The sequence below is a fragment of the Onychomys torridus genome, chromosome 22 (assembly GCF_903995425.1).
Source record: "Onychomys torridus chromosome 22, mOncTor1.1, whole genome shotgun sequence".
NCBI lineage: Eukaryota > Metazoa > Chordata > Mammalia > Rodentia > Cricetidae > Onychomys > Onychomys torridus.
Genome location: NC_050464.1, coordinates 3,951,995 through 3,977,671, shown reverse-complemented (window position 1 = coordinate 3,977,671; position 25,677 = coordinate 3,951,995). Strand labels below are relative to the sequence as shown.

The 25,677-nt window shown below is 47.5% G+C and overlaps 1 protein-coding gene across 1 annotated transcript in view; it reads right to left on the bottom strand.

The window, feature by feature from the left end:
• Window positions 1-25,677, bottom strand: part of Flt1 (fms related receptor tyrosine kinase 1) — a 175,056-nt gene that overhangs the window by 25,089 nt on the left and 124,290 nt on the right. The window contains exons 17-23 of the mRNA XM_036172306.1: window positions 23,458-23,590; window positions 18,738-18,842; window positions 13,353-13,390; window positions 6,264-6,420; window positions 5,728-5,825; window positions 3,439-3,561; window positions 1,237-1,348 (exon numbers count right to left, since the gene is read on the bottom strand). Coding sequence (XP_036028199.1) covers window positions 1,237-1,348; window positions 3,439-3,561; window positions 5,728-5,825; window positions 6,264-6,420; window positions 13,353-13,390; window positions 18,738-18,842; window positions 23,458-23,590 — 766 coding nt within the window. The remainder of the gene's footprint in view (window positions 1-1,236; window positions 1,349-3,438; window positions 3,562-5,727; window positions 5,826-6,263; window positions 6,421-13,352; window positions 13,391-18,737; window positions 18,843-23,457; window positions 23,591-25,677) is intronic.

The window sequence follows — 25,677 nt, the reverse complement described above, 5'->3', positions numbered from 1 at the left end:
CCGAGGCTGAGGCCACCCACCCCAGCCTGTGCTTGTCTGCACTTTCTAGTGATCACTGCTGGTAGGAAGCAGCTGGGAGACACTCAGGCTTGGCTGCAAGGCCACTGCAGCCATGAGCTGCTTTCTAGGAGTGGAAGCAAGAGGTGCCTGCCATCGAGACCAGGGGAGGGTCGTCACACACCGCAGGAGCCTGAGGGTGCTACTGAGTGCATCTGAGTGCACTTTATTTGCTGTGAAAGACTTTTTTTTTCCCCAAAGCCTGAAGATTCTTGGCTAATTCTCATACTTGGGAGATCTCATACCATCCCTGTGTGAGTGGGTGTACGTTCTGTGCACATCTGTAGGAATGAGGCTTTGAAGACGGTTTTTAGAAACCCAGAGTAGATGGGCTGGGGCTCTTGTAAAGGACCTGAGGTCAATTTCTAGCCCCACACCCATCTGGTTCCAGAGGATCTGATGCCCTCTCCTGGCCTCCTCAGGCACTGCATGCACATAGTGCACACACATAACATATAGGTACAACACACATACACATAAAAATAAATAAATAAATAAACCCATAGTGGATAGTGCTGAACAAACCTAGCTAGCAAAAAACCTAATCAGAACTTTTTATAGCTTGTCTGCATAAACTAGTGTGCAAAGCCATGGCGGGTATTAGAATCAAAGGCATCAGGTCAACACCACCTGCTTCTAACAAAGCCTTCTACTGTCCAGCTGTGTATGCCAAGGCCTTTCCTGAGAAGAAATCCTGAGGGAGTGGATGTCTGGAGGAAAGGGGTAAAGACATGAGAGCTGAACTGGAGGACAGACAGCTCTGTCTAAATTTTCTGCCGCCTGACTTTATAATGATGTAAACACTTTCTATAATAGTGGGTATGTGTACATCCATCACCTGTATCTAACAGCACCTAACAGAGACAATCCTCTGCAGCTAGCCTGGGCTACATAGGGTGGGCCAGGCTTTGCAGGATGTTCTGCTTAGCCCTGAGGCCAAAGCCACCCAAGCCTGTGTTTGTCTGAACTTTCTAGTGATCACTGCTGGTAGGAAGCAGCTGGGGGACACTCAAGGCTTGGCACTGTGTCCCTGCAAGGCCAATGTTAGACACGCCACCTGGGTTTGCAATGGTTCAAGTGCTGACCTCAGAGTTGGGTGTGTCCATAGGGTGCTCTGCACAGGACAAAGACATTTGTTTTTGGGTCGTCCTAACCTCGCCCTCCCTCCTCCACACTTACCTAAGGAGAAAATCTCCCAGAGCAACACTCCATAGGACCACACGTCACTCTTGGTGCTATAGATCTTGTCAAAGATGGATTCGGGAGCCATCCATTTCAGGGGAAGTCGAGTCTGGAAGAGGGCAAGGGACCTTGAGCGTGAAAACAAAGCAATGTCCACACCCAGGGCTCAGGGGTTCCCTTCCACTTAGCACGTATGTGGAAGCAGAATAGCTATGATTTCTAAACCCACAGAGCACGTGGCGGGTTACCAAGAGGGAGCCCTAGTGGCTACCCAGTCTCTGGGAACCAGGTGTGGCAGGTAGACTTCTCTAGTGCACTCAGCAGGTCCTTGTTCCATGGATATTAAGCTGTGTTCTCATGGTCCCCTCCCCACCAACATAGGGACATGAAGGGCTTAGTAAAGTGGTCTGAATTAGGAAACACCCTGAAGACTGATAGCAATTCCTATGATTTTTTTTTTTTCTAAGAAGGGGGATTTTGAAAGACATGCCTATGTAAAAAGATGGGATGGTAAGTCTTGAACTGGGGGCTAGATGTGGCTCAGGAGTGGAATGTGTGCTTGATATGTATGAGGTCCTGGCTTCAGCCTCCATTCAATCTTCCACATCCCTTGGAAAGAAGAAAGATTAGGTTGTGTTGAAGTGTTTTCCATTTAGGACAATGTACAGCTGGCTGGCTCTCAAGCATGCAGACCAGTCCTCCTCTTTCAGATAGCAGGGACCACAGTGGGTTAGCTGGGAGTTGAGCTGGGAGAGTTAGTAAGATAGCCGGGACAGGGGACAGTGGAGGGACAGACTGTAGAGAAACCAAGAGTCCTGGTCAGCGAAGAGGGCCATCCTGAAATGCAGGCAGAACCATCCCTGCAGGCCAGCGGCCTCCAAAAGCCAGCCTGTCTTCCTCTTAGAAAAAAGGGACTAGGGACTGGAGAGGTGGCTCAGCAGTCAAGAGCACTGGCTGCTCTTCCAGAGGGCCTGGATTCCGTTCCCAGCGCCCACAGGGTACCTCACTATCATCTGTACCTCTAGTCCCAGGGGAGCTGGTGCCCTCTTCTGGACTCCTCAGGCACTGCATGAATGTGGTGCACAGACCTACATTCAGGTAAACCACCCATATTTACAAACTAAAAATAAAATAAAAAACAACAACAACAACAAAAAGAGTGACTAAGAAGGAATTCTGAAAGTGTGATGCTGGGCAGTCGTGGCGCACGCCTATAATCCCAGCACTCGGGAAGCAGAGGCAGGTGGATCTCTGTGAGTTTGAGGCTAGCCTGAGTGAGCTACAGAGCTAGTCTAGGACAGGCTCCAAAAAGCTACAGAGAAACCCTGTCTCGAAAAACAAAAAACAAACAACAACAACAACAACAAAAGTATGGTCTGGGGTCTACATAACATGGCCCAGAAGCTTGTTGAAAATGCAGATTCCAAGGATTCTCCCTGCCCCCTACCCCCAGACTTTCTGCATCAAGGGATGTGGGGTGAGGAGAGCAAGCTGTGATTTGGAAAGGCCGCTAGGTGATGTGTGGATTTCCTACAGCCTGAGAGCCTCTGCTGCAGGGCAATCCAGAGAGCCCAGGCATCAGCTGAGGCCCTCCTGGCAGAGGCCAGACAAGAGAGGACACCAGAGGTCACCTGGGAAGTGACAAGTAACAGCATGTTCTAACAAACGGAGAAGAGAGCCCGCCTGGGCCAGAGGAGAGATAGCCCCCTGAAAGGCATCCCTGGAGGAAAGCCACTTCCTCCCTTCAAGACAGAGTGTGCCCTCCCCCCACTTCCCCGGAGGTACAGCCACCTGCTGAATCAATCATTTGGGTTTATCTGAGGGGAAGAGGTCACACTGTTCTTTCCAGTGTGACATGGAACTCCCCTAGGGGAGGCAGGCAAGGACTGGTGTGGTCTCTGCAGGGCCCAGCATGCTGCTGAGGCTAACAAGCCTCATGAGGTCCTGCTCTAAGGCCAGGTCCCCAACTGGGCTTCAGAGACAGACAGACAGACAGACAGACAGACAGACAGACAGTCAGAAGGTTCTACCACAAGCATTCTCTGGTACACAGCTCTTCTGGACCACCTGTTTTCATAGAACCCCATGAGAGTTTCGGGAGGATGGGCGCCTGGCAAGTGTACCTCTCTACAAGGGCTTCAGAAGTCTGTGGTCTAAAAAGGATGGGGTAGAAATGAAATAGCCATGCAGCTGACTCACATCTCCTTTTCTCACATAGTCAGGGTTCTTATAAATATCCCGGGCCAGGCCAAAATCACAGATCTTCACAACATTGTTCTCAGACAAAAGGATGTTCCGAGCTGCCAGGTCCCGATGGATGCACTGTAATAAAACAGTTACAGAGTGAACCCACTTCCGCAATCCAACTGCTTCATTCCCTCTGTCCACTCTGGGTCCTGATTCTTTTCTTAAAAAAAGTGTGTGTGTGTATGTGTGTGTGTGGTGTGTGTGTGTGTATGTGTGTGTATGTGTGTGTGTGTATGTGTGTGTATGTGTGTGTGTGTGTATGTGTGTGTATGTGTGTGTGTGTGTATGTGTGTGTGTGTATGTGTGTGTGTATGTGTGTGTGTGTGTGTATGTGTATGTGTGTGTGTGTGTGTGTATGTGTGTGTGTGTATGTGTGTGTTGTGTGTATGTGTGTGTGTATGTGTGTGTGTGTGTATGTGTATGTGTGTGTGTATGTGTGTTGTATGTGTGTGTGTGTGTATGTGTGTGTGTATGTGTGTGTGTGTGTGTATGTGTGTGTGTATGTATGTGTGTGTGTGTGTATGTGTATGTGTGTGTGTATGTATGTGTGTGTATGTGTGTGTGTATGTGTGTGTGTGTGTGTATGTGTATGTGTGTGTGTGTATGTGTGTGTGTGTGTGTATGTGTGTGTGGTGTGTGTATGTGTATGTTGTGTGTGTGTATGTGTGTGTGTTGTGTGTATTGTGTGTGATGTGTGTGTGTGTGTGCTGTGTGTGTGTGTGTGTGTGTGTATGTGTGTGTATGGTGTGCTGTGTGTACTATGTGGTGTTGTGTGGTAGTGTGTATGTGTTTGTGTGTATGGTGTGGTGTTGTGTGCTGTGTGTGTGTGTGTCTTGCTGCCCAATACTTAGTGTAAGCAGCAATACATGCTATGGCAATAACTTTGTGGAAGTCAGTTCTCTCCTCCGGCCACGTGAGTTCCTAGGACTGAATTTAGGTCACCAAGTCTGGCAGCGAGGTCCTTTGCCCTCTCGCTGGCCCCAGGATCGTCATCCTTAATTCTAAGCTCCATTTCACAGGTGGGAAAAGAAGACACTCTCAGCACACACCCAGTTCCCATAAACACAGCACACTTCTGCGTAAGTAGAGAGTCCAGGAGGCCCAAAAGATAAGTTCTAACTCAGCCAGGCTCCTGTTCTGTGGAGAGTGTGCTGGTCAACACACCGACAGCCTGAATTACACCAGTAAGTGAGACTTCCCCACAACCTTACATCATACCTTTGGGAGCTTTGGATCGGTGTGATTTATTTTGTTTGTTTGCTGATGCTGTCTTTAAGACAGACTCCTGAGCCAGGTGAGTAATCGGGGGCAGAGGCAGGCAAATCTCATGAGTTCAAGGCCAGCCTGGTCTACAAAGCAAGTTTCAGGACAGCCAAGGCTACATAGTGAGACCCTGTCTCAAAAAATCAAATCAAATCAAAACAAAACAAAACAAAAAAGCAGAATCCTGCCATGTAATGACAGGCAGAACTCACCTGGGTTGACATGTAAGCAGGGATCCTCCTGCCTCAGCCTCCTGCATGCTGCAACAGCCACAGCTCAACTTGAGCTGAAGATTTTGGGGAAGCCCTGTGTGAGTGTACTGAGACAGTCCTTGTAAAGCCTGGGCAGTCTGGAAATGTGACAGAGGGCTGCTAGGAGATGGTGCTGGGTTTGTGTAGTCCAAACACCCAGGAAGCTCTTCTGCCCTTAAATTAAATTCTATCCACAAGGACCGAAGACTACCATCTCTTCACATGTGAGCAAATGCAGGCCATTGTGGTATGTCTACTGTACAGTTAAGAGCATAAGTATAAACAAATAATAGAAAAATAGATTTACCACAGAGGCGTGTGTGTGTGTGTGTGTGTGTGTGTGTGTGTGTGTGTGTGTGTGTGTGTGTGTGTGTGTGTGTGTGTGTGTGTGTGTGTGTATTCAGGCCTCACAAGACAAAATGTAGAAGAATGAATTTTCAAAGTTTTTACCATAAAGTTATGAAATATTTCACCTGATTTAAACTAACATATGTAATTTGTATGTTTTTATGCAGCAGTTAAATCAAAGTAAAGGTAGGGAGTAGTGGGGAAGAAAAATGGAAGGCAAATGTGTGTGTTCTCTTCCAAGCAGGTTCTAAGTTTAATAACACAGATAAAAATAAAATATAAAATGTAAAGCAAAAACTTTTGAAAAACTCAAAACCTCTCTTTATCTCTGATTAAGAAAATTAAAGAAAGCAGAAAAACTATAAAGAGATGAGCTGACCTTTCTGGAGGACAGAAACTCCATGCCTCTGGCCACTTGGAAACTGTAGGAAATCAGGTCTTCCATGGTGAGGGGCTGCTTGGAGATCTCACTGCAATCTACCAATCATTCAAATCTTGTAAAGACTCTCTCAACTGCACCAAACCCCAGTTTATTGAGACAATATTCAGGAAACATAAAACAAACCATCAAAGGCACCAGAGTCCATTGGCAAGAGAATTTGAGTCTCAACATGAACCTCAGAGATTTTTTTCCAGGTCATGGGGGTGGGGGTGGGGGTGAAGGGTCGGGAGATGGGAGTTAGGTGGGAATGGGTGACTTGGTAAGACGGAAGGTCCCAAGCAGAGAGACGGGGACAGTTCTTGTCATAACTAGCAACGCTGTAAATAATCTTTATTCAAATCTTGTCTCCCTAGGACATTACCCTCATTCCCAGGATGTTTATTAGGGGGATGAATAAGGAGAAAATGTGTGAGATGTCCAGTATGTTGTAGAAAACGCCCTAGACTGGAGGCCAGGAAGGAATGAATACCTACCGTCATCTTCTTCTGCTTCGCTCACGCTTTTGTCCTCCTGAAAGCCCGAGCTGGCGAAACTCTCGCTGCTGTTGACACTGTCTAGTCGAGGCTTCTGGTCCTGCTCCAGGCCTGGCTCTAGGTTTTCTTTCTTGGGCTCCATATGCAAGGCTGCATCCTTAGAAGAATACAAAACACAGAAGTGAAAAGGCCCAACACGGATTGCAGGCGCCACAGCCCGGGGTGGTGGACTAGGCGCTGAGTATTGCCCAGGTTGTAGACTCTCTTGGACCCTTGCTTGGGCTCCTGGAGAACACCTTAAGTCAACTGAATGAGACTCCTAGCAGCTGATAAATACTGAGCACTTAGTTAGTGTGACTATTGGATGCTTTCTCAATTTTCCCAAGAGTTTATGTTGTGAAAAAATTTTATGTTTTTTTTTTAAAGAGATTTTTTTAAAAATTTATGTGTATGTGTCTGTGTATGCAAACATCCATTCAGGTGTCCACAGAAGCAGGTTGTGAGCCATCTTAATGTAGGTGCTGGGAACTGAACTCCGGTTCTCTGCAAGAGAGTGTGCTCTTAACTGTTCAGTCATCTCTCCCGCCTGGTCTCCAAAGTGAGATCCAGGAAAGGCACAAAGCTACACAGAGAAACCCTGTCTCGAAAAACCAACCCACCAACCAACCAAACAAACAATGTGTTTGGGATGGAAAGATGGCTCAGAGGTTAAGAGCACTGACTGCTGTTCCAGAGGTCCTGAGTTCAATTCCCAGCAACCACATGATGGCTCACAACCACCTGTAATGAGATCTGGTGCCCTCTTCTGTATACATATATTATATTTATAATAAATAAATAAATAAATAAAAATAAAAAAAAAATGAGGTTCAGGGGCATAGCAGCACTTGCATTAACCAGCCTGCTCCATTGCCCAGAGTTTTCCACTAGAGGGCACAGTGGAGCAAGCAGACGATCAGGCAAACGATAGGAAGGATCACCTAGGGTCCAGCAAGCAAAGAGCCTACCCTGGGAGCTCACCCACCCAAGCTTTCCCTCCTGTCAGGTCTTGCTGTCTCAGCTCTTCCCAAATTCTGTCTGGGATTTCAGGACTGGAGGGAATTCACTCAGCCCAGACACCTCAGGCAAGAAAACAAACAAACAAACCCCCCCCCCCCAAAAAAAAAAACCAAAACAACCAAATAGTCAAAGAGAACATCATTTTTCTCTCCATGAGGACGTTAGCCTCACTCAGATGGACAAGAATTTTATTTTCTGGAAACTAACTGCCTCCTCCCTCACACCTCCCAGAAGCCAAACCTGGAAGTTGTCCCCAAGTCACCTAACCCTTCATCTGACCCTAATCAACGGTATATATTCAGTTAATTTAGTGGGCTTTGGGGATTCTGGCAGAATAGTGGATTTATTACAAAGCATATTTAAGAATCTTGATGAATTTGGGGAATAGAACCTACTTTCAATTTTGTCTTTTAGGCTGCTTCTTCTCTCTCTCTCTCTCTCTCTCTCTCTCTCTCTCTCTCTTTCTCTCTCTCGATTCCAAATGTGACAGACAGTCATGAGTTTTCCACAAAGCACAGCTTCACCAAGTTCCACGGGGAGGCAAATCATTAAATATAGCCCCCAAAGGAAGCGAGCTCTTCCAAACAAAAGACACACAAACCCAAACGTTCGTTCCATCCACACTGAGAGATGGGAGGGAGGGCCAGATCACATTGTGATTTCCAACTGTCCAATTCAGACAGACTGAAAACCAGATGCAAGGAGGAGCGTGCAAGCCCAGGTTGGCAAGAGTCCGACATCCTTTGCTTCATTCCTTTGTGTGTAATGACACAGTCAGGCCGCACCTCATATCAGGATTTCTCAAAACCAAGAAGGAAGCAGACCAAAAAAAAAAAAAAAAACCTCCAAGATGGTGGGGGAATTTTGTATGTTCCGGTTTTGTTTTGTTGCCCAGGTTGGCCTCAAACTTCTTTCTGATCCTGCTGTCTCCACCATTATCTACTGAGGGGTGTTTGAGTCCCAGGAACTTGTGTACATAGCTCAGACCCCAGGAAAGCAGAGACCTCCAAATTCTCATTCTTCCTATCCCATTGACACCACACTTTGGGAGCCTTGTGTAAGCACTTTCCCCGACCTCAAAGGGGCCATGTTCATCAGTGGAAGACAGATGAGAGTCTATAAAGGAAGGAGAGAGAGGCTGGACAATACACACAGCCCAGACTAGAGTGTGTTCTGCAACACAGTGGGGTGACTATAGGTCACTACATTTTATTTGTTCTTTTTTTTTTTTTTTTTTTTTTGGTTTTTCAAGACAGGGTTTCTCTGTGTAGCTTTTGAAACCTGTCCTGGAACTCACTTTGTAGACCAGGCTGGCCTCAAACACACAGAGATTCACCTGCCTCTGCCTCCTGAGTGCTGGGATAAAAGGTGTGCACCACCATCGCCAGGCTCTTTTTAAAAATTTTATTGTTTTTGTGTATCTATGTGTGTGCCTGCTTGTGTGCATGTGTACTACATGCATGTGCATACAGGTATCCACAGAGGCCAGAAGAGGGCAACCAGTCTCCTGGACCTGGAGCTACAGGTGGTTGTGAGTTGCCCAGTGTGGGTGCTGGGAACTGAACCCAGGTCCCTTGAAAGGGCAAGAAGCACTCTTAAATACTGGGCCACCTCCCAGCACACACACACCCCACACACACACAATAAGTTTTTATGTATTTTATAAGGAACTAGAAGAGAGGAGTTTGAAAGTTTCCAAAGTACTGGATTTAGTTACTTCCCACTCTAGACATGTCCTGAACCATACCATACCCCATAAATACCCAGTTATTATGCTCACCTTGCCATAAGGACTTTGCTTGGGATGGACTGCCCAGATGATAGGGCATATTTCTGTGAGAATCCATGAGAGCCAGCGCAATCCTCTACCCCTAAATTCTGAGAAGTGGTAGCAGCATGGCCGCTAATGGGGAAGCATCAGACTAGGCACTTTAGCAGAATTAAGCTGAGCCATCTTCTCTGTTCATTTTCATTTTTTGAGACAGGGTTTCTCTGTGTAACCCTGGCTGTCCTGGAACTCACTCTGTAGACCAGGCTGGCCTTGAACTCACAGAGATCCACCTGCCTCTGCCTCCCGAGTGCTGGGATTAAAGGCATGCACCACCACCGCCAGGCCTGAGCTGCCTTTTCTATCAACAGTATTGAGAGATGCACAGTGGTATCCCCTGTTGCAGATGATGAAAGGAGGCTCAGAAAGGTTGAGCTGTCTGACCCTCAGACCCTAGCTTTTTCTCCTTGCCAAACAGGGCTAACTTCATCAGGAACTGTTAAGATATAAGGAAGAAGATTCTAACTTGAGATTGTTTTTAAAGCCAATCTCTTCTTCGTAATCCAGACATCATGTGTGGAATATATCTGTAAATCCAGGGCTGGAGAGGCAGCTCAGCAGTTAGGAGCACTGGCTGCTCTTTCAGAGGACCGGAGTTCAATTCCTAGCATCCACATAATAGCTCACAACCATCTGTAACTCCAAGGAATCCAATGCCCTCTTCTGGCCTCTGCAGGCACTAGACACACATGCAATGCACATACGTATGTGTGGGCAAAGCACTCATAAACATAAAACAAAAATAAATTAATCTTTGTAAAGGCATCTTGTTTCCATTGTCAGTATTGATAGGAAAAAGATTTTTACAACATCCACTCCATAGAATTCCTAAAAGAGAAACCGGTCCCTCAAGCTTTCATGCTTAGTTTATTGTCTGTTCCAGAGGAACTAGAAAAGGTATGGTGTCAGACCAAGGACATAGTCAAAAGCCCTTTCAATGTGTTCCCAAGCTAAACCTTCAACTTTTTGGCTCTCACACTCATATGAAAAAATGTCCAAAATGAGAAAACTAATCACACTGTTTATTTATCCGAAAATATTTGTTGAGCAGCCACTGTAAGCCGACCCTACTCCAGTGAGGCTTTTGAGTTTATCTGGTTATTATTAAAAAATGATTCCGTCTTATAAAGTACTATATCCATATCTACCACAATGTTAAGTCCACACACCTTTGACCCACTTCCAGGGCTCTGTCCTACAGAAAACTTTGCATACGTGCACCCTCACACTCAGGTTGTCTATTATAGCTTTATTTATAATAGTAAAACAAAACAAAACAAAACAAAAACCACCCTGGGGCTGGGGCAGCAGTTTGTTCTGTGAAGTGCTTACCATACTGTCATGGGGACCTGAGTTTGAGTCCCCAAAGCTCTAGACCACAGAGAGATCCTGTCTCATGGTAGACAGTGACATGAAGTCACAACATGCCCACATGGTTGGGCTAGCCCAGCGGACCGCCTAGTTATTTCCGGTTCAAAATAGCCATTTCCGGGTCAAAACATCTTGCGTGACTAGGACTCCATGGCTTTACATGGTTGTGTAAAGCGTGCGCAGCCATGTAATCTACGCTAATGCTTAGAGTAGCCACATGCGTTCCTGTACGCATGCGCGACTCACTCTAAAAAGCCGGCGCCATTTTTGCACCGGTCTCTTCTCCTCTTCTCTTCTCCCCTACTTCTCTTGACCACGTGTGTGTTTCCCACAGGCCTGTCACGTCTCTTTTCTATCCTGTATTAATAAACAGCTCTTCTGTGGATTTGTCGTGTTTCAGGACATTTCCTTGAAGGGAAAGAGCGCCAAAATAACTAACAGATCCTGAGGAATGACCCCTCGTGTTATCCTCTGGCCTGCACACCCACGTGCGCATGCACACACACACACACACACACACACACACACACACACACACACACAACTGAAGGCTATTCATGTCACAAGAAACCCGTTAGTCTATTAAAAGGAGCAAAAAGAAGGCTGGAGAGCTGAGGGTAAGTGGTGACAAGCACTTCTCACCCTTGCAGAGGGCCCGAATTTAATTCCCAGAACTCACATCAAATAAAAAATCAATGAAGCTTTTTAAAAACAGGAATGAAAAGAATTCCTGATATTAAGGGGGGGGGATTAAACAATTAGCATGTGTGTGTGTGTGTGAGAGTGTGTGTGTGTGAGTGTGTGTGTGAGAGTGTGTGTGTGAGTGTGTGTGTGAGTGTGTGTGTGAGTGTGTGTGTGAGTGTGTGTGAGAGTGTTGTGTGAGTGTGTGTGTGAGTGTGTGTGTGTGAGTGTGTGTGTGAGTGTGTGTGTGAGTGTGTGTGAGAGTGTGTGTGTGTGAGTGTGAGTGAGAGTGTGTGTGTGAGTGAGAGTGTGTGTGTGAGTGTGAGTGAGAGTGTGTGTGAGTGTGAGTGAGAGTGTGTGTGAGTGTGAGTGAGAGTGTGTGAGTGTGAGTGAGAGAGTGTGTGTGAGTGTGAGTGAGAGTGTGTGTGAGTGAGAGTGTGTGTGTGTGAGTGTGAGAGTGTGTATGTGTGAGAGAGAGTGTGAGAGTGTGTGTGTGAGTGTGTGTGTGAGAGTGTGTGTGTGAGTGTGTGTGTGTGTGTGTGTGTGTGTGTGTGAGTGTGTGTACCATGAAAATCAGAGGACAATTGCAAGAGCCTGTCCTTCCTCACATGGGCCCCAGGGCTGGAACTCAAGTCATCAGGCTTAGCAGCAAGCTCCTTACTCACTGAGCCACTGCGCCAGCCCTCAGTGAGTGTGAGTGCTCATGGAGAGGTCTGAAAGCTAAGACTGTCGACCGGCCGCTTCAAGTCACTTGCGCTTTTCACTCTAGAACCTCAGACTCCTTACGTCACTTTTTTTTTTTTTAAGATTTATTTATTATGTATACAATGTTCTGCCTGTATGTATCCCTGCCTGCCAGAAGAGGGCACCAGATCTCATTACAGATGGTTGTGAGCCACCATGTGGTTGCTGGGAATTGAACTCAGGACCTCTGGAAGAGCAGTCAGTGTTCTTAACCTCTTAGCCATCTCTCCAGCCCATGTCACTTTTTATTATTATTATTATTATTATTATTATTATTATTATTATTTGCCTTTTGCCTTTTGGTGCTGAAGGCTTTGCATGTGCTAGAGACAGGCTCTGCCACTGTGCTGTAACCACCTCCATGCACAAACGTGCAACACACACACACACACACGCACGCACGCACACACACACACACACACGCACGCACGCACGCGCTCACACACCTCTACTTGGATCTCCATACTCTAAGTCATACTGTTGGAATATTTTACAGCAGCACTTTTTAGTGTTTTCAACACACGTGAAATTATGAATAACAGGAGCAACGACAGGAGAAACTGAGTTTAGACTATCAGTTTTGGGTCTGAGAAGACCGGTTATTGCCAAGAATGAAGTTAAAGTTGAGAGGGCAGTTACAAGCACTTGCTACTCATGCAGAGAACCTGGGTTCGATTCCCAGCGCCCACTTGCTAACTCCATTCCAGGGATCTGGCTGGTGCCTTTTTCTGGCCTCTACAGACACCAGGCACAAATACCATACAAAAAAGAAAAAGAAAGAAAAAGGAAAAAGGTGATTAATATGAATCGTTGTTGCCTGAGATAACCCTTGAATTCTAGGCATGAGGAGCCTATGAAGAGAATAACACATTTTGAGGGATTTATAGAGGCAGCTGTCCTGACATTGCAGAGCGCCCCCACTTCCTCCCTGGAGACGCTCTAGAAAGGGGAACGTGTGGGTGGACCCCCTGCCTGGGAGAAGAGGGGAGGTATGGGTGGACCCCCTGCCTGAAAGGTTCTTGCCTCACCTGTGTCTGCTGGAAGGGAAGCCTCTGGAGGTCATGAGGTGGCCATCTCTGAGTCAGCACATTGTTGAGTACAGCCAGGCCCACCAAAAGGAACTTGTCCAGTGACTAACCCCACCAACACAGCCGGCCTCTCCACAATGCAAAGGATGTTGGCTCAGGAGGGTAGGAAGGATGAAAAACAGTCTGGCCTTTTGCAGAATGTGGGGAAGCTAATGAAGCCACCCCGGTGAGCAATGACCAACAAGGAGGGCAGGAATGCCGCCTTCAGGGCGGAAGCAGCCCCATTGTCCAGTACCTGACTCTTCCTTGCTTCTCACAGAGGGGGCCACAGCTAGTGAGTACAAAGCCCTGATGACGGAACTCAAGATCTTGACTCACATCGGCCATCATCTGAATGTGGTGAACCTCCTGGGAGCCTGCACCAAGCAAGGAGGTAAAGAGAAAAGGGGGGCTGTGCACAAGCTAGAGGGGAGCTCTCAACTCACGCGCCCCCTCCCCTCGCCCCTGCTTTGGAAGAAAGTCACTCCCTTGTAGCTCTCCTTCTGCAGAGTCTAGGTCAAATGGCGCCTTGTTCCCTTAGGATGACTCGGGGGAGTGGGACTGGTTTGAGAGGCTACAGGCTCCCTGCAGCTTCGCTGCCACCACAACTGGTGAAATCTCAAGAGGAGGTGACATGGGAATCCACCAGAAGGGCCCCTCCCTTCCGATCAGCCATGAGGACAGGCCTTAGCCAGGGACAGGAACAGCAGCAGGGCTGTGCTGTGGACCGTTGGGCCCAAGCATGCCCTCACTGAGTTCTCTTCCTCTACGGCAAGGTTAGTACTTGAGTGTAGGTGTGAACAGATGTTACGTCATGAAGGTGCTGAGGAGTTGTACACAAAAGGTCTTCAGTTTCCCAACACAGAAGACAGGGGTAAGCAAAGGAGGCCCTAGTGAGCCAGGCAAGGTCCCATAGCTTCCAACCTTGAACGAGCCTTCTTTGAGCATCTGCCCCAGTGACCACACCTGTCTGCCTCAACACTGGACCTGTAAGATGTGGCCCCTGAGACTGAGCAGCTGGACCCAGCCAGGTCTGCTCTTTGGCGGGGAGACCCCAGCTCTTGAAGAACTTCCTTTCTGGGACTCTGAGGGACAAGGGGGTGCTATCAGAATTCAAAAGCCAGGAAAGTACTGATAGTAACGGAAAAACCACTTTACCGGAGGAGGGACAAGCTCCACCCTCGGTGAGGCTCCAAGACGCAGCAGGTACCTGCCTGGTACTGTCCTCACACAGGCCTGAGGAGTTTGTTGGTAAGGAGCTGCTAGGCTTCATGGGTCATACCTGCTTCGACCTGGAAGTAGTCCTGTGCTATTGGGGAACGGTACAATGGAGGCATCCATGGTACCACCTGAGACCTTCAATGCAGTGGGTAGAGAGCAAACAGCCTGTGTGCTCGGAATAAAATAGTCAGGATGGGGAAAAAAAGAAAGAAAATAATATTTTGTGGCATGACATTTAAATGTCTATGTTCATAAAACTTTATTGGAGCAGGGCCATGTTCTTGGTTACATTAACAAGGGCTGTTTCTATGCTACAGAGGCTGAATTGAGTATTTGATTCATGGCCTCCCAGTTACACTCTTAGGCCCTACACATATAAAAACAGGTTGGTCTGAGGTCTCTCGGGCTGACTAGAAGCTGTCACTTGGCTGCCTGACCTGGCATGGTTGAGCATGTGTCGTTGGGACCGCAGGGCCCCTGATGGTGATCGTGGAGTACTGCAGATATGGAAACCTGTCCAACTACCTCAAGAGCAAGCGGGACTTCTTCTTCCTCAACAAGGTAAGGCTTTGTCCTTCTGTGGCTGGGGCTCCTGGGTCCTGATTCCAGTCCATCACTGAGGGAAGTCAGAGCGGGACCCAGCAAGGACAGTGGAGGGACACTGCTCACTGGCTCACTCCCCCAGGCTTGCTCAGCTGCCTTTCTTTTTTGTTGTTGTTGTTGTTTTTTTGTTTTTTTGTTTTTGTTTTTTTGTTTTGTTTTGTTTTCTGAGACAGGGTTTCTCTGTGTAGCTTTGCGCCCTTCCTGGAACTCGCTTTGGAGACCAGGCTGGCCTTGAACTCACAGAGATCCACCTGCCTCTGCCTCCTGAGTGCTGGGATTAAAGGCATGCTCCACCACCGCCCGGCCCACCTGCCTAGGGATGGTAACAGCAACAAAGCCTCCCTGAAACCTATGTGGTGGAGATAACTCCTCAGTTCAAACTCTTCTTCTTAGGTGGCTCTAGCTGATGTTACATTGACACAAACTAGCCAGCACAGCACCCTAAAGGAGGAGCTGTTTTCAGTGGCAGCAGTTACTTTACCATATAGCCTGGCAAACAATTCTTTTTGGGAGATGAGAGTTGAGATAAGTCTCACTATGTAGCCCTGGCTGTCCTGGAACTCACTAGGTAGACCAGGCTAGCCTCGAACTTGTAGAGATCTGTAGTTGGAGTTTTTCTGCCTGACCCACAGTCAGGACAAATCTCTCTTACCCGCCAGTCCCACAGTTGCTCAGACCCAACCAAGAAAGCACACAGAAACTTACATTGCTTATAAACTGTATGGCCGTGGCAGGCTGCTTGTTATCTACCTTTTCTATCTTAAATTAACCCATTTCTGTTAGTCTATACTTTGTCACGTGGCTTGTGGCTTACTGGTGTCTTTATATGTTGCTTCTCATGGCAGCAGCTGGCGGTGTCTCTCTCCAACCTTCTACTTCCCAGAATTCTCTACTCTCTTGTCCTGCCTATACTTCCTGTCTGGCCACTTGCCAGTCAAAACTTTATTTACACAGAGCGATATCCACAGCAGAGATCCTTCTGCCTCTGCCTCCCAAGTGCTCTGTGTGTATATGCATGAACATATGTAGCTACAACTTACCCATGTGTGAAACCCAGGCGTTGACAGGCTTTGTCGTCTTCCTCAATTGCTTCTCCTCTTAGTTTTCAAGACAAGGTCTCTCCCTGAACCTGGAGCCAGGCTGGCAACCAGCAGGTGCTAGTGATCCTTTTGTCTCTGCCCCCCAGAGCACAAGGGTTACAGGTGTGCAAAGCCATGGCCGTGGGTTTTGTTTGGCTGGTTGGTTTTGTTTTTGAGACAGGGTTTCTCTGTGTAGCCCAGCTGTCCTGGAACTCAGTCTGTAGACCAGGCTGGCCTCAGACTCAGAAATCTGCCTCCCAAGTGCTGAGATTAAAGTCATACACCACCACTGCATGACTGTCCGTGCAGCTTCTGGCATGTTTTTTACATGCATGCCGGGGATTGGAACTTAGGTCCTCATGTTTTCGCAGCAACTGCTCTCACTCGAAGAGTCCCCCAGCCCTTCAATAAACCTGACCCACTAAATCACACTGTGCCATGTAATAAAAGGAACATCTGAGGGATTGGGAATGAAGCTCAGTGGTAGGAAAGTGGCCTGACTGGTGGCAGGCCCTAAGATTGATCCCCAAACCACACACACACACACACACACACACACACACACACACACACATGCACAAATACACACATGCACAAACACACACATGCACACACACGCACATGCACACACACGCACATGCACACACACGCACAAACACACATATGCACAAACACACACATGCACACACACGCACACACACACACACAAGAATACCTGGTCCAAGACTGGAGGACACACAGTCTCTAAAGCAGCATTGACTCTAAAGAAAAAAAACCATTCATTCCAACATGGTGGTGTGCTCTGCGGCACCTTGCCAGACCCCTCCCCAGGCTGAGGAAGTCCGGGAGACAATAAGTGACAGTGTTGGCCAGTCACTGGCGACCTCAGTGAGGAACACACTGGAGGCAAACTCTGCGGCTCCAGAACCAGACTGTCCAGGTTTAAATCCCACATCTCCTATCAGGAAACCAGGCCTTGAACAAGTTACTCAATCTCTCTGTTTCAGTTCCTGGTGTCTTAAGTGGCACTAATAATAGAACCCAGGATGGGATTGTTGGGAAAACGAAACCTTCCCTTGAGTGATTAGTTGTCACCCTTTTGTCATCTTGGGCACACTGGGATGTTGGAGGATGGATGTAGTTCAGTGGGAGAGTGCTTACCTAGCATGGGTGATCCCTCCTCTGCATTGGAAAGTCGGAGATAGAGACAGACACAGAGACAGTGGAATATAACTGGTCTACATGGTGGATGAACCTTCAGACTTCTAAGGGTGTGCTCATCTCTGCCATTAGGGAAGAGCATACATAAATCGAACCACAGGATACAGCCAGGTGTTGTGGTACATATCTGCAATCCTAACTACTCTGGGGGCCGAGGTGGGGGCACTGTGTGAGCCCAGTGTTTGAGATTAGCCTGGAAAATAGAGTGAGACCAGGGCTGGAGAGACGGCTCAGCAGACAAGAGGTCTTGCTGCTCTTCCAAAGTTCCGGAGTTCAGTTCTAAGTACCCACATCAGACAGCTCACAACTGTCTGTAACTCCAGATCCAGGGAAATTGATATCTCTGCTCTCTGGGGGTACCTGTGCTCAGATGCACATACCCAAACACACATATGTACACATAATTTAAATAAGTCTAGACATATATGGAGAGAGAGAGAGAGAGATCCTGTCACAAAAAAACAAAGCACTGGCCAGCTGGCCCATTTTATTTTTCTCACTGTGTTTCCCTGGCTGTCTAGGAACTCCTTGTGTAGACCAGGCTGTCCTAGAACTCATAGAGATCCGCCTGCCTCTGCCTCCAAGGTACTGGGATTAAAGGCGTGCGCCACCAAGCCCGACTATATTTCCCCACTTTTAACCAGGCTCTCCAGTAATTGGAATCTTAAAGTTATTTGGTGCTCTGAGGCTACATATGTAGCCAGAGAAGTCAGTAATGGCTGGCAAGATGGCTCAGCCTTAGGTAAAGATGCTTGCAGCCAAGCCTGATGAGCTGAGTTTGATCCCTGGAACCCACATGATCCTCTGACCTCCACATTCATACATGCACACAAACAAGCACAATAAAGATAGAACCATATAATAAAGAAATTGACTTGAAGACGTAGTAACCACAAAACGAAGATAGGAGAAAGACCTGACTCGGTTCACTCCCTGATTTAGAGCTTTTCCTGTGAACCCCACTAAATAAGGGGTGCAGTGGTGCCCTGAGCCGAAAGCAGCACTGATTCCTGTCAGTCCTGATGTCCTAGACTGGGTTCAGGAAGTGCTTAGCCCTCGGAACACCCCAGGGACTTGGCAGGATGTCTTTTTTTTTTTTTTTTTTCAAAAAATTGTTCTTTATAAAGAAGAGATGCTTTCTGGGCAGGGCTTGGCAGCATCACAGAATGAAATTTTGATCAGCTAATTTTTTCTAGCTCTTTAGTTTCTCTGTATAGTGAGGGCAAGCCCAGGCTGAGCCTTTGGGGTTTGTGAAGTGTGCTGTTTCCTGACAGTCACAGTGGACTATGAGGACCCTAGCCTTCTGAACCTATGATGACAATAGACATGAGCCCTTAGGGGTCTCATCTGAGACGTGAGAATAGAAAGACCTTAGGATGACAGATCATTTTCCTATGGACAGCTCTGGGTTGTTCTCTTGACAAGGTTTATCCAAGCTTTAGCTGACTCTAAAAGTCCTGGAACAAAGAAGCCCTGGCTGGAGCAGAAATAACTTGTTTGTTCCTAGGCGATGTTAATCTTGCACCCAACATGTAGAGAGTGCAGAAAGATGAAACGGTCACCGGAAGTCAGACCACAGCGTACGTTTGCGCATCCCTACCTTTCAACATCTTCACAGCCACAGTCCGGCAGGTGGGAGATTTCTTAATGCCGAATGCAGATGCCTGAACCACTTTCCCAAAGGCCCCTCTCCCGAGCGATTTGCCTACAATAGAAGAAGTTTGTTTGTGAAGCCCACAGTGAGTCTGAGTCTTTTCCAGGAAGGAAATGCCGTATTGGATGTGTTATGCAAGGCCTGAATCTTTGAAGGGATTCTGCAATGGACTGACCCCAAAGGAGGCCAAGTGAGTGCATTTCTGGTGTCCCTTCCTCTGCCTCTGAGCCCCCCACCCCAACCCTGCCCCATCCTTCAATACTAGTCTAAGCTTCTAGAACATTCAAAGAAGGAAAGTGGCCATTTCCCCTTGCTATAGAGTCTTGCAGAAGGGAGGAAAATACCAAACTCAGGAAGTTTTTCTTTACTGTTTCATGACAAAGATGCTCCACACCCTCCTTCTTGCCACCAAGGTCATTCCTCTGCTGTCTACAAAAAGGATGAGACGTGGTGGCTGCTCTGGGTCAAACAATGCCTCATATCTTAAGAATAAACACTCGGTCATTTCTCAGACTTCCGTGCGGATCAGAGCATTCCCCGGTAGTTGTTATATGATTCTAAGACCATTACAAGCCCTGTGGTTTTCCCAACATGAGCCATCAAACACAGGTAGTAATTTGCTTCAACCCCAGAGAGATGATTGCCCAAAGCACTAAGAAAGCAATGTATCTTTTATGGTGCCCATTATGTTTTGATAGAGTGACTGATAATACACAGCTTTCTCCACTCTTGAATGAGCCAACTTGACTTGGAGAGGGAAGGACGCTGTCTGAATTATCAAGTGCCTGATATAAAGGAGGTCCTGTCCAGTTACAGCAGAATGGAGAGCCCTATTAGGTCTTTGGTGGACAGGAACTAGAGAGCCCTGTGGAGTGGGGATCAGGAGGCTGAGGCCCTTTAGGCAGAATATCCCCAGAATACGTCAGCCATCTTTTCTACTTAGGGTCCTCGACTGCGCAATAAGGAAGCTAAACAGAGCCATAAGAAACCGACTGTCCCCATTTGGTATGCTGAACAAAGAGTGAACCAAGAAAGTCAACTTTTTTCCAGCTCTTCTGGTGATGTGTCCTCAGGGGTGGGACAGGGTGGGGCAGGGTGGAGCAGGGCAGAAAGGATAGGACTATCAGAACACCATTGGTCAAAAGAAAATCCCACCTGTCTGAAGGTTAATTTAACTCTCTCTTCCATCCCAGTCTCCTTCCTCAGACTGCCCTGGTAATGAGCCTTCAGTTAATTAGCTTTCCTCCCCCCAAAGGATGGAGATACGAATATATATATATATATATTTCTTGTAAGCTTTATGACGAGGCATTGAAGTCTAAATCTTGCAACAGCTCCAAGGCTGTTGCCCTGCATGAGGCATCCAATTAGGATCTGGGCAGTTTTAGTGACAAGCGTCATCATAAGAACTGTCTCCTGGGACATACTCTGCTTAGTGGGGGTGAGCCAGATGACATAGTTTTCGAAAGCCAAACATGTACTGTTGGCAACTGCTAAACCTGATTCCTCCTAGAACAAGCAACAGGGGAAGAGACACAGTCCCTCACCCCGTCTTCAGGGAAAATGATCTGAACCAGAATGGACTCTTCAGTTAAAACAAGAGTAACCAGTGGTTCCCCAAAGTGCCAAGTGTCAAGGTTAGGTGGGGAAGAGTTCCTTAGGGGCCTCATGGCTTAAAAATAATACATCAAGAAAGAGAGAGAAAGAGACTCCTGTCTTTCTCCAGTGCCCACATTCCCTTCTGGGCTGTCACAAGGCATTCTGTGTTAAGAGTGTTTGGGGGCTCTGCCTCCATCAGTGGGTACAAGCTGGTGATCACGGGATGGTCACAGACCCATAAAATGACTTGAAGCTGTTGCAGGCTCTTAATCATCGTGCACACTGGAGTCTGGCTTCAGATCCCTGTTCCAGTTGACACTGAACTTGACCTAGCCTGATAGTTTCTTTCCCTGGAATTTTCAGTGTTGTCTGGAATGCCACACACTAACTAGTTCAGAGATGTGTTGGGTCACTGTCATACAACGCAGCAGTATGGAAGGACCTCGAAGAGGCCTAGCCCGTCTAGGAAGGAGGTGGGCATGAACTTGGCCCCCATTATGTTTTCAATATGAACGTCCTCCATAGATTTAAGTGTTGAGTAAGGGCTTCATCCAGAGCTGTGGTGTGGTTTGGGGTGGGGGTGAGGGGCTTCTTGGAACTTTAAGAGGTAGGCTAGGCTGGAGGGTGCAGGTCACTAGTAGAGGTTTCTTAGGGGTGTGTTATCCATGGCCCTTGTCTACCTGTGTCTCTGCTTCCTGTCTTCTGTGAAGTGATGGGTAGCCATGCCCACAGGCTTTTGCCACCATGATGGTAGGCTGAGTACAAGGCCAGGCCACTATGGATGGGACCTCCTGAAACCCTTCCTAAGTTTCTGTCAGCTACTCTGGCCTCTGTCACAAAAGCTAACCAACCAATGGCACCCCTCTTTGGCAATCAAGAGAGCTGGTCTTATTGGCTGTTGTATTGGCCCAGCTCCAGACTCCCTGTGTGCTTTCCCATGCACGACAACTTCCCCTGTATATCACTTGCTAATAGAAATAGACTACGATGTCAGACAGTATCCTGTACATTGTAGGCAGTGCATTCTCTCCCAGGATTAGTAAGAAATCGTGAAGGAGCCAAGAAGTTTTCTTTTCTTCCCAGTTTTAGCAGTTCTACTGACTAGCCAAGCTCTAACTGAACAGCCAAGTAGTGGAACTTCTGACTTGCCTCCTACAAGGCTGGGCATTGTAGCCAACAGAGAGAGTAGATGCCATTAAAACCACTCCTTGGTCTGTGTATTTCTTACATTTTTTTTTTTTTTTTTACCCCAATGTAACACTGCCTATCAAATCCTCGTTTTTTCTTCTCCACCAATTTAAATGCAACCTTGGTTACTTTCAGTTGCCAGCCATGATTTCAAATCACTTTGTCATTTTTTTGGCTAACAAGAACCAAGCAAGAAGTCTGGGGCCTCCTGGCTCCCACGTTAATCAGTGGAACACTCTTCCCCATCCTGTGGCCACACTGTGCGCTGAAAAGCTTAACACCCATTCTCACCAATCAGAGACCCTTAGATGGACAGCAGCCAAATCACAGCTGAGGCCCTCCACACAGTGAGGCACTCACCAAGAAAACCTAACAAGGAAAATTTTATGAAATGCGATTGTGTGAAGCCCTTGAGCCCAAGGGAATTCTTGAGTCGAGGGAACAGCCTAGGGGATGTGCTGTGGACTAAAGTGAGTAGGAATGAAGGCATGGAGTGGGGTGGGATAGGGGTCAGGAGTTGCCAGGGAGCTCTCATGTATCCTGTCCTAGAAGACGCATGTTTAATCCCAGCTAATGAGTTTGGAAAGCAGCATGGCCTGAGAACAGCTCCTGATTGTGGGGAAAATATGCTGTGTTCCCTGCCAAGGTCACAGAGGGCTCAACAAGCCTCTTTAAAACCCAGCCTCGCAGAAAGAATCCATCCAGTGTACTACCTACATTTAACTGCTCCATAGTCAGTAGACACCCCCATCCCCCCCCCCCCCCCCAACCAGTTGTTTCTGGCTCCCTCCAGTTTTTAGGTAACTTCCAAACTCCCCCCAACCCAAGCCAAACAGGACCTACACTGATACCTTCTCTCCCTGTAAGCCGAATCATTTCAAGACTTAACAGAAAAGCAAGAAAAACCGTTTCACACTCTGACACCACCACCCCAGTAGAGCTCGCCTGAGAAGAGAGGGGGGGGTCGCAATGCCAGCACAGCCAGCTCCCCTGCTCTGAGAGTGACAAGCTCTGAGAACACTGGGCTCACAATCTGTTTTCCTAGTTCCAGCCACTAATGACTCTGGCATACACAGGAGCGAGTGGAAAACTTTCAGAAGCCACGCTCCAAACATTTTGGGCAGGGGTAATTGAGGCTCTGATTGTTTTGTAGTGCCAAAGCTGGAGATGAATACGCATTGTGACGTCTGAGCCAGAGGAACCGGGGGTAAGTAAGCACAGGGGCCTGCTGTTTACAACATCTGCCGTACCTGGAAAATATATCCCTGCTTTTCAAAAGTGAAACCCCAGTGATCCCCTAGAGGTGGACCACAACACACTTGGAAGACCACTGGACATCTTACAGCATGTGAATCTGCACAGAGAGCTTGAGTTAACTGAGCCTCACTCTTCTGAACTGTGTTGTAGGCAACATGTTTAGTCCCCAGTAGTTTTAGCTAGTTAAGAGTGCCTGGGCTTGCCAGGTGGTGGTGGCGCATGCCTTTAATCCCAGCACTTGGGAGGCAGAGGCAGGCGGATCTCTGTGAGTTCGAGGCCAGTCTGGTCTACAGAGTGAGATCCAGGACAGGCACCAAAACTACACAGAGAAAGTGTTAGTAAGTACTGAATGACACAGGGTGCCAGAGCTTAGTAAGTACTGAATGACACAGGGTGCCAGAGCTTAGTAACTACAGAATGAACACAAGGGCGCTTCGTGTTGCCTTGTTCTGTTGTCTTAGCGACAGCTCACTGTCCCTCTGGTCCATGACCCCAGCAGGAAGGTGGGCAGATGGAGGTAGACAGTGAAGTTCAGCTTTAAGTTGCTTTTCTCAAGACAAGTGTTTTGCATGGAATAGGTTGTTCTGATGGCTTTGTGAATCTGCCAAACCAAATACCTTACCTAGTTTAAGTCTTTCCCGTGCAAACTCCCACTTGCTGGCATCATAGGGCAGCCGTTCACACTGTTCATCCAGGGGGACTTCATCTGGGTCCATTATGATTGACAGGTAGTCCGTTTTTACTTCAGAAGAAGACTAAGGAATAGAGAGAACCCCCAAAGTCACTCAGAAGAAAACAAATAACTTTAAAACCCCAGTTTTTCAGTTTACAATTCTTTGCACTCTGGCCAAGTGCAGAGAGTCTTCCTGTACACACACTGTGGTGGTCTGGATGTGCGTGGCCTCCACAAGCTCATATACTTGACATTTGGTTCCCTGTTGGTGGACTGTTCAGGAAGGATTAGGAGGCGTGGCTTTGTGGGAGGAGGTGTGTCACTGGGGGTGGACTTTGAGGTTTCGAAAGCCCAGGCCAAGCCCAGACCAAGTCCAATTTGCCTCCCCCCCCCACTCTGCACATAACTTTGTGGGTCGTGTGCTCTCAGCTACTCTCCAGTCCCACCACGCTCACCACCATGATGATCATGGACTCACCCTCTGAAACGCAGGCCCCAGTTAAATTCTTTCTTTTAGACATTGCCTTAGTCATGGTGTCTCTTCACAGCCACAGAACAGTGAGTGAGACACACACCGGAGTGTACCATTTCCAGGGGACAGCTCCTTACTTTTCTCTCACGCCATTTCTGCAGTAACAGCAGCATCTTATCAAAAATAAATGTGCCCTAGACCTCCACTGGCCTTACGTGCGCATCACGTTCTGAACCAGTCATATGAGAGCTTTTCTTTAACAAATGAAGAGCATTTAATACAGTTCTAAACAATGACTGAAAGCTTCCCAAGGCTGCTCTGCACATTTTAAAGAGGTTTATATATTTTTATATGCTTGAGTGTTTTGTCTGAATGTATGCGAGTGCACCATGCCTGACTGGTAACCATGGCGGCCAGAGGAAGGCATCAGATCCTTTGGAACTGCAGCTACAGATGTTTGTGAGCCATGATATGGGGCTGGGAACTGAACCCAGGTCCTCTGGCAGAGCAGCCAGCGTTCTTTACCACTGAGCCATCTCTCCAGCCCTGCAAAGTACTTTCTGTTCATTAGAAATAGAGGCTGGCAATTTCAAAGGCTGAGGAGTAAATGCAGACACATCTTGAGTTCCTCAGATGTCACATTCATAAGACAGGTGTGTGCTGTGAACTTGACTTATTGGAAATACAAGTCAGAGTAAGCATTGTACACATTTCCAGGGCTGATGACTGAGTTTCTGTGGGCAAACTTGGGTGGGACAGAAAGGATGAGTTTCCCATACAACCCTTGCCTCAAAGTCACATAAACTTTATTGAAATGAGACTGGCCTCCTCTTTGGCAGTTTTTTTCCCCCTAGCCAAGAGGAAGCATGAAGGGGAAGACTGCCTTCCATACACCCACTTCACACCCACTTCATTCATCCTCAGCCCTTCCTCAGCCTGCCCCAGGCAGTCTCGACTCACCTCATCCATCACTTGCTCGCAATCATTCTCCTTACAAAAATTATCATTAGAATGTGGGACAAACACTTCAGGCCAGAAAGTTTGCTCAGCCTCCAATAAAAGGGTAAAAAGTCAAAAGGTAAGGAGCATCACCATGGGTGTCAGGCTATTACAGGTGCTGGGTGCTCAGGGAAGAAAGAAGCTGCTGGAATAATTTTGATGACTAACTAACTCTTTCACGTTGAATATCACCAAGGCAACCACTAAAAAGCATATGACAGCTGGAACCTAGCAGGGGACACCTTGGGTTTCTGTAGTCCTGGGAGGTGTCAAGGATGTGGAGTGGGACAAGAGAACAGGCAAAGGAAGAGCTTGTCCCCTGTGGCTCCTGTGAACACCACACAGACCTGTGAGGGAAGAGTGTTGGCAGAGTAGTAGTTGACAAATATTTATTCTTTTAGTTGACACTAGCACTGAGCAGCTACTTGGTTGGCGCTTGGCAGGGAGGACAGCTGCTTGGATCTGAGCCACGCTTTGACTTGTACACAGCCAAATGACCTCCCGGGCAAGCTGCTTAACTCGCCTAAACCTAGTTGTGCTTATCTGCAAAATGGTTGGTGGTTGTAATTGTACTTGTCTGAGAGGGTTGCTATGGATATCAAATGATTGACCAACCTGTTAGAACAGGACCTGGCTTCTGGCAAGCGTCAGTACACGTTAGTCATTGTTCTACCACTGGCTCTCCCGGGTGGGGACGA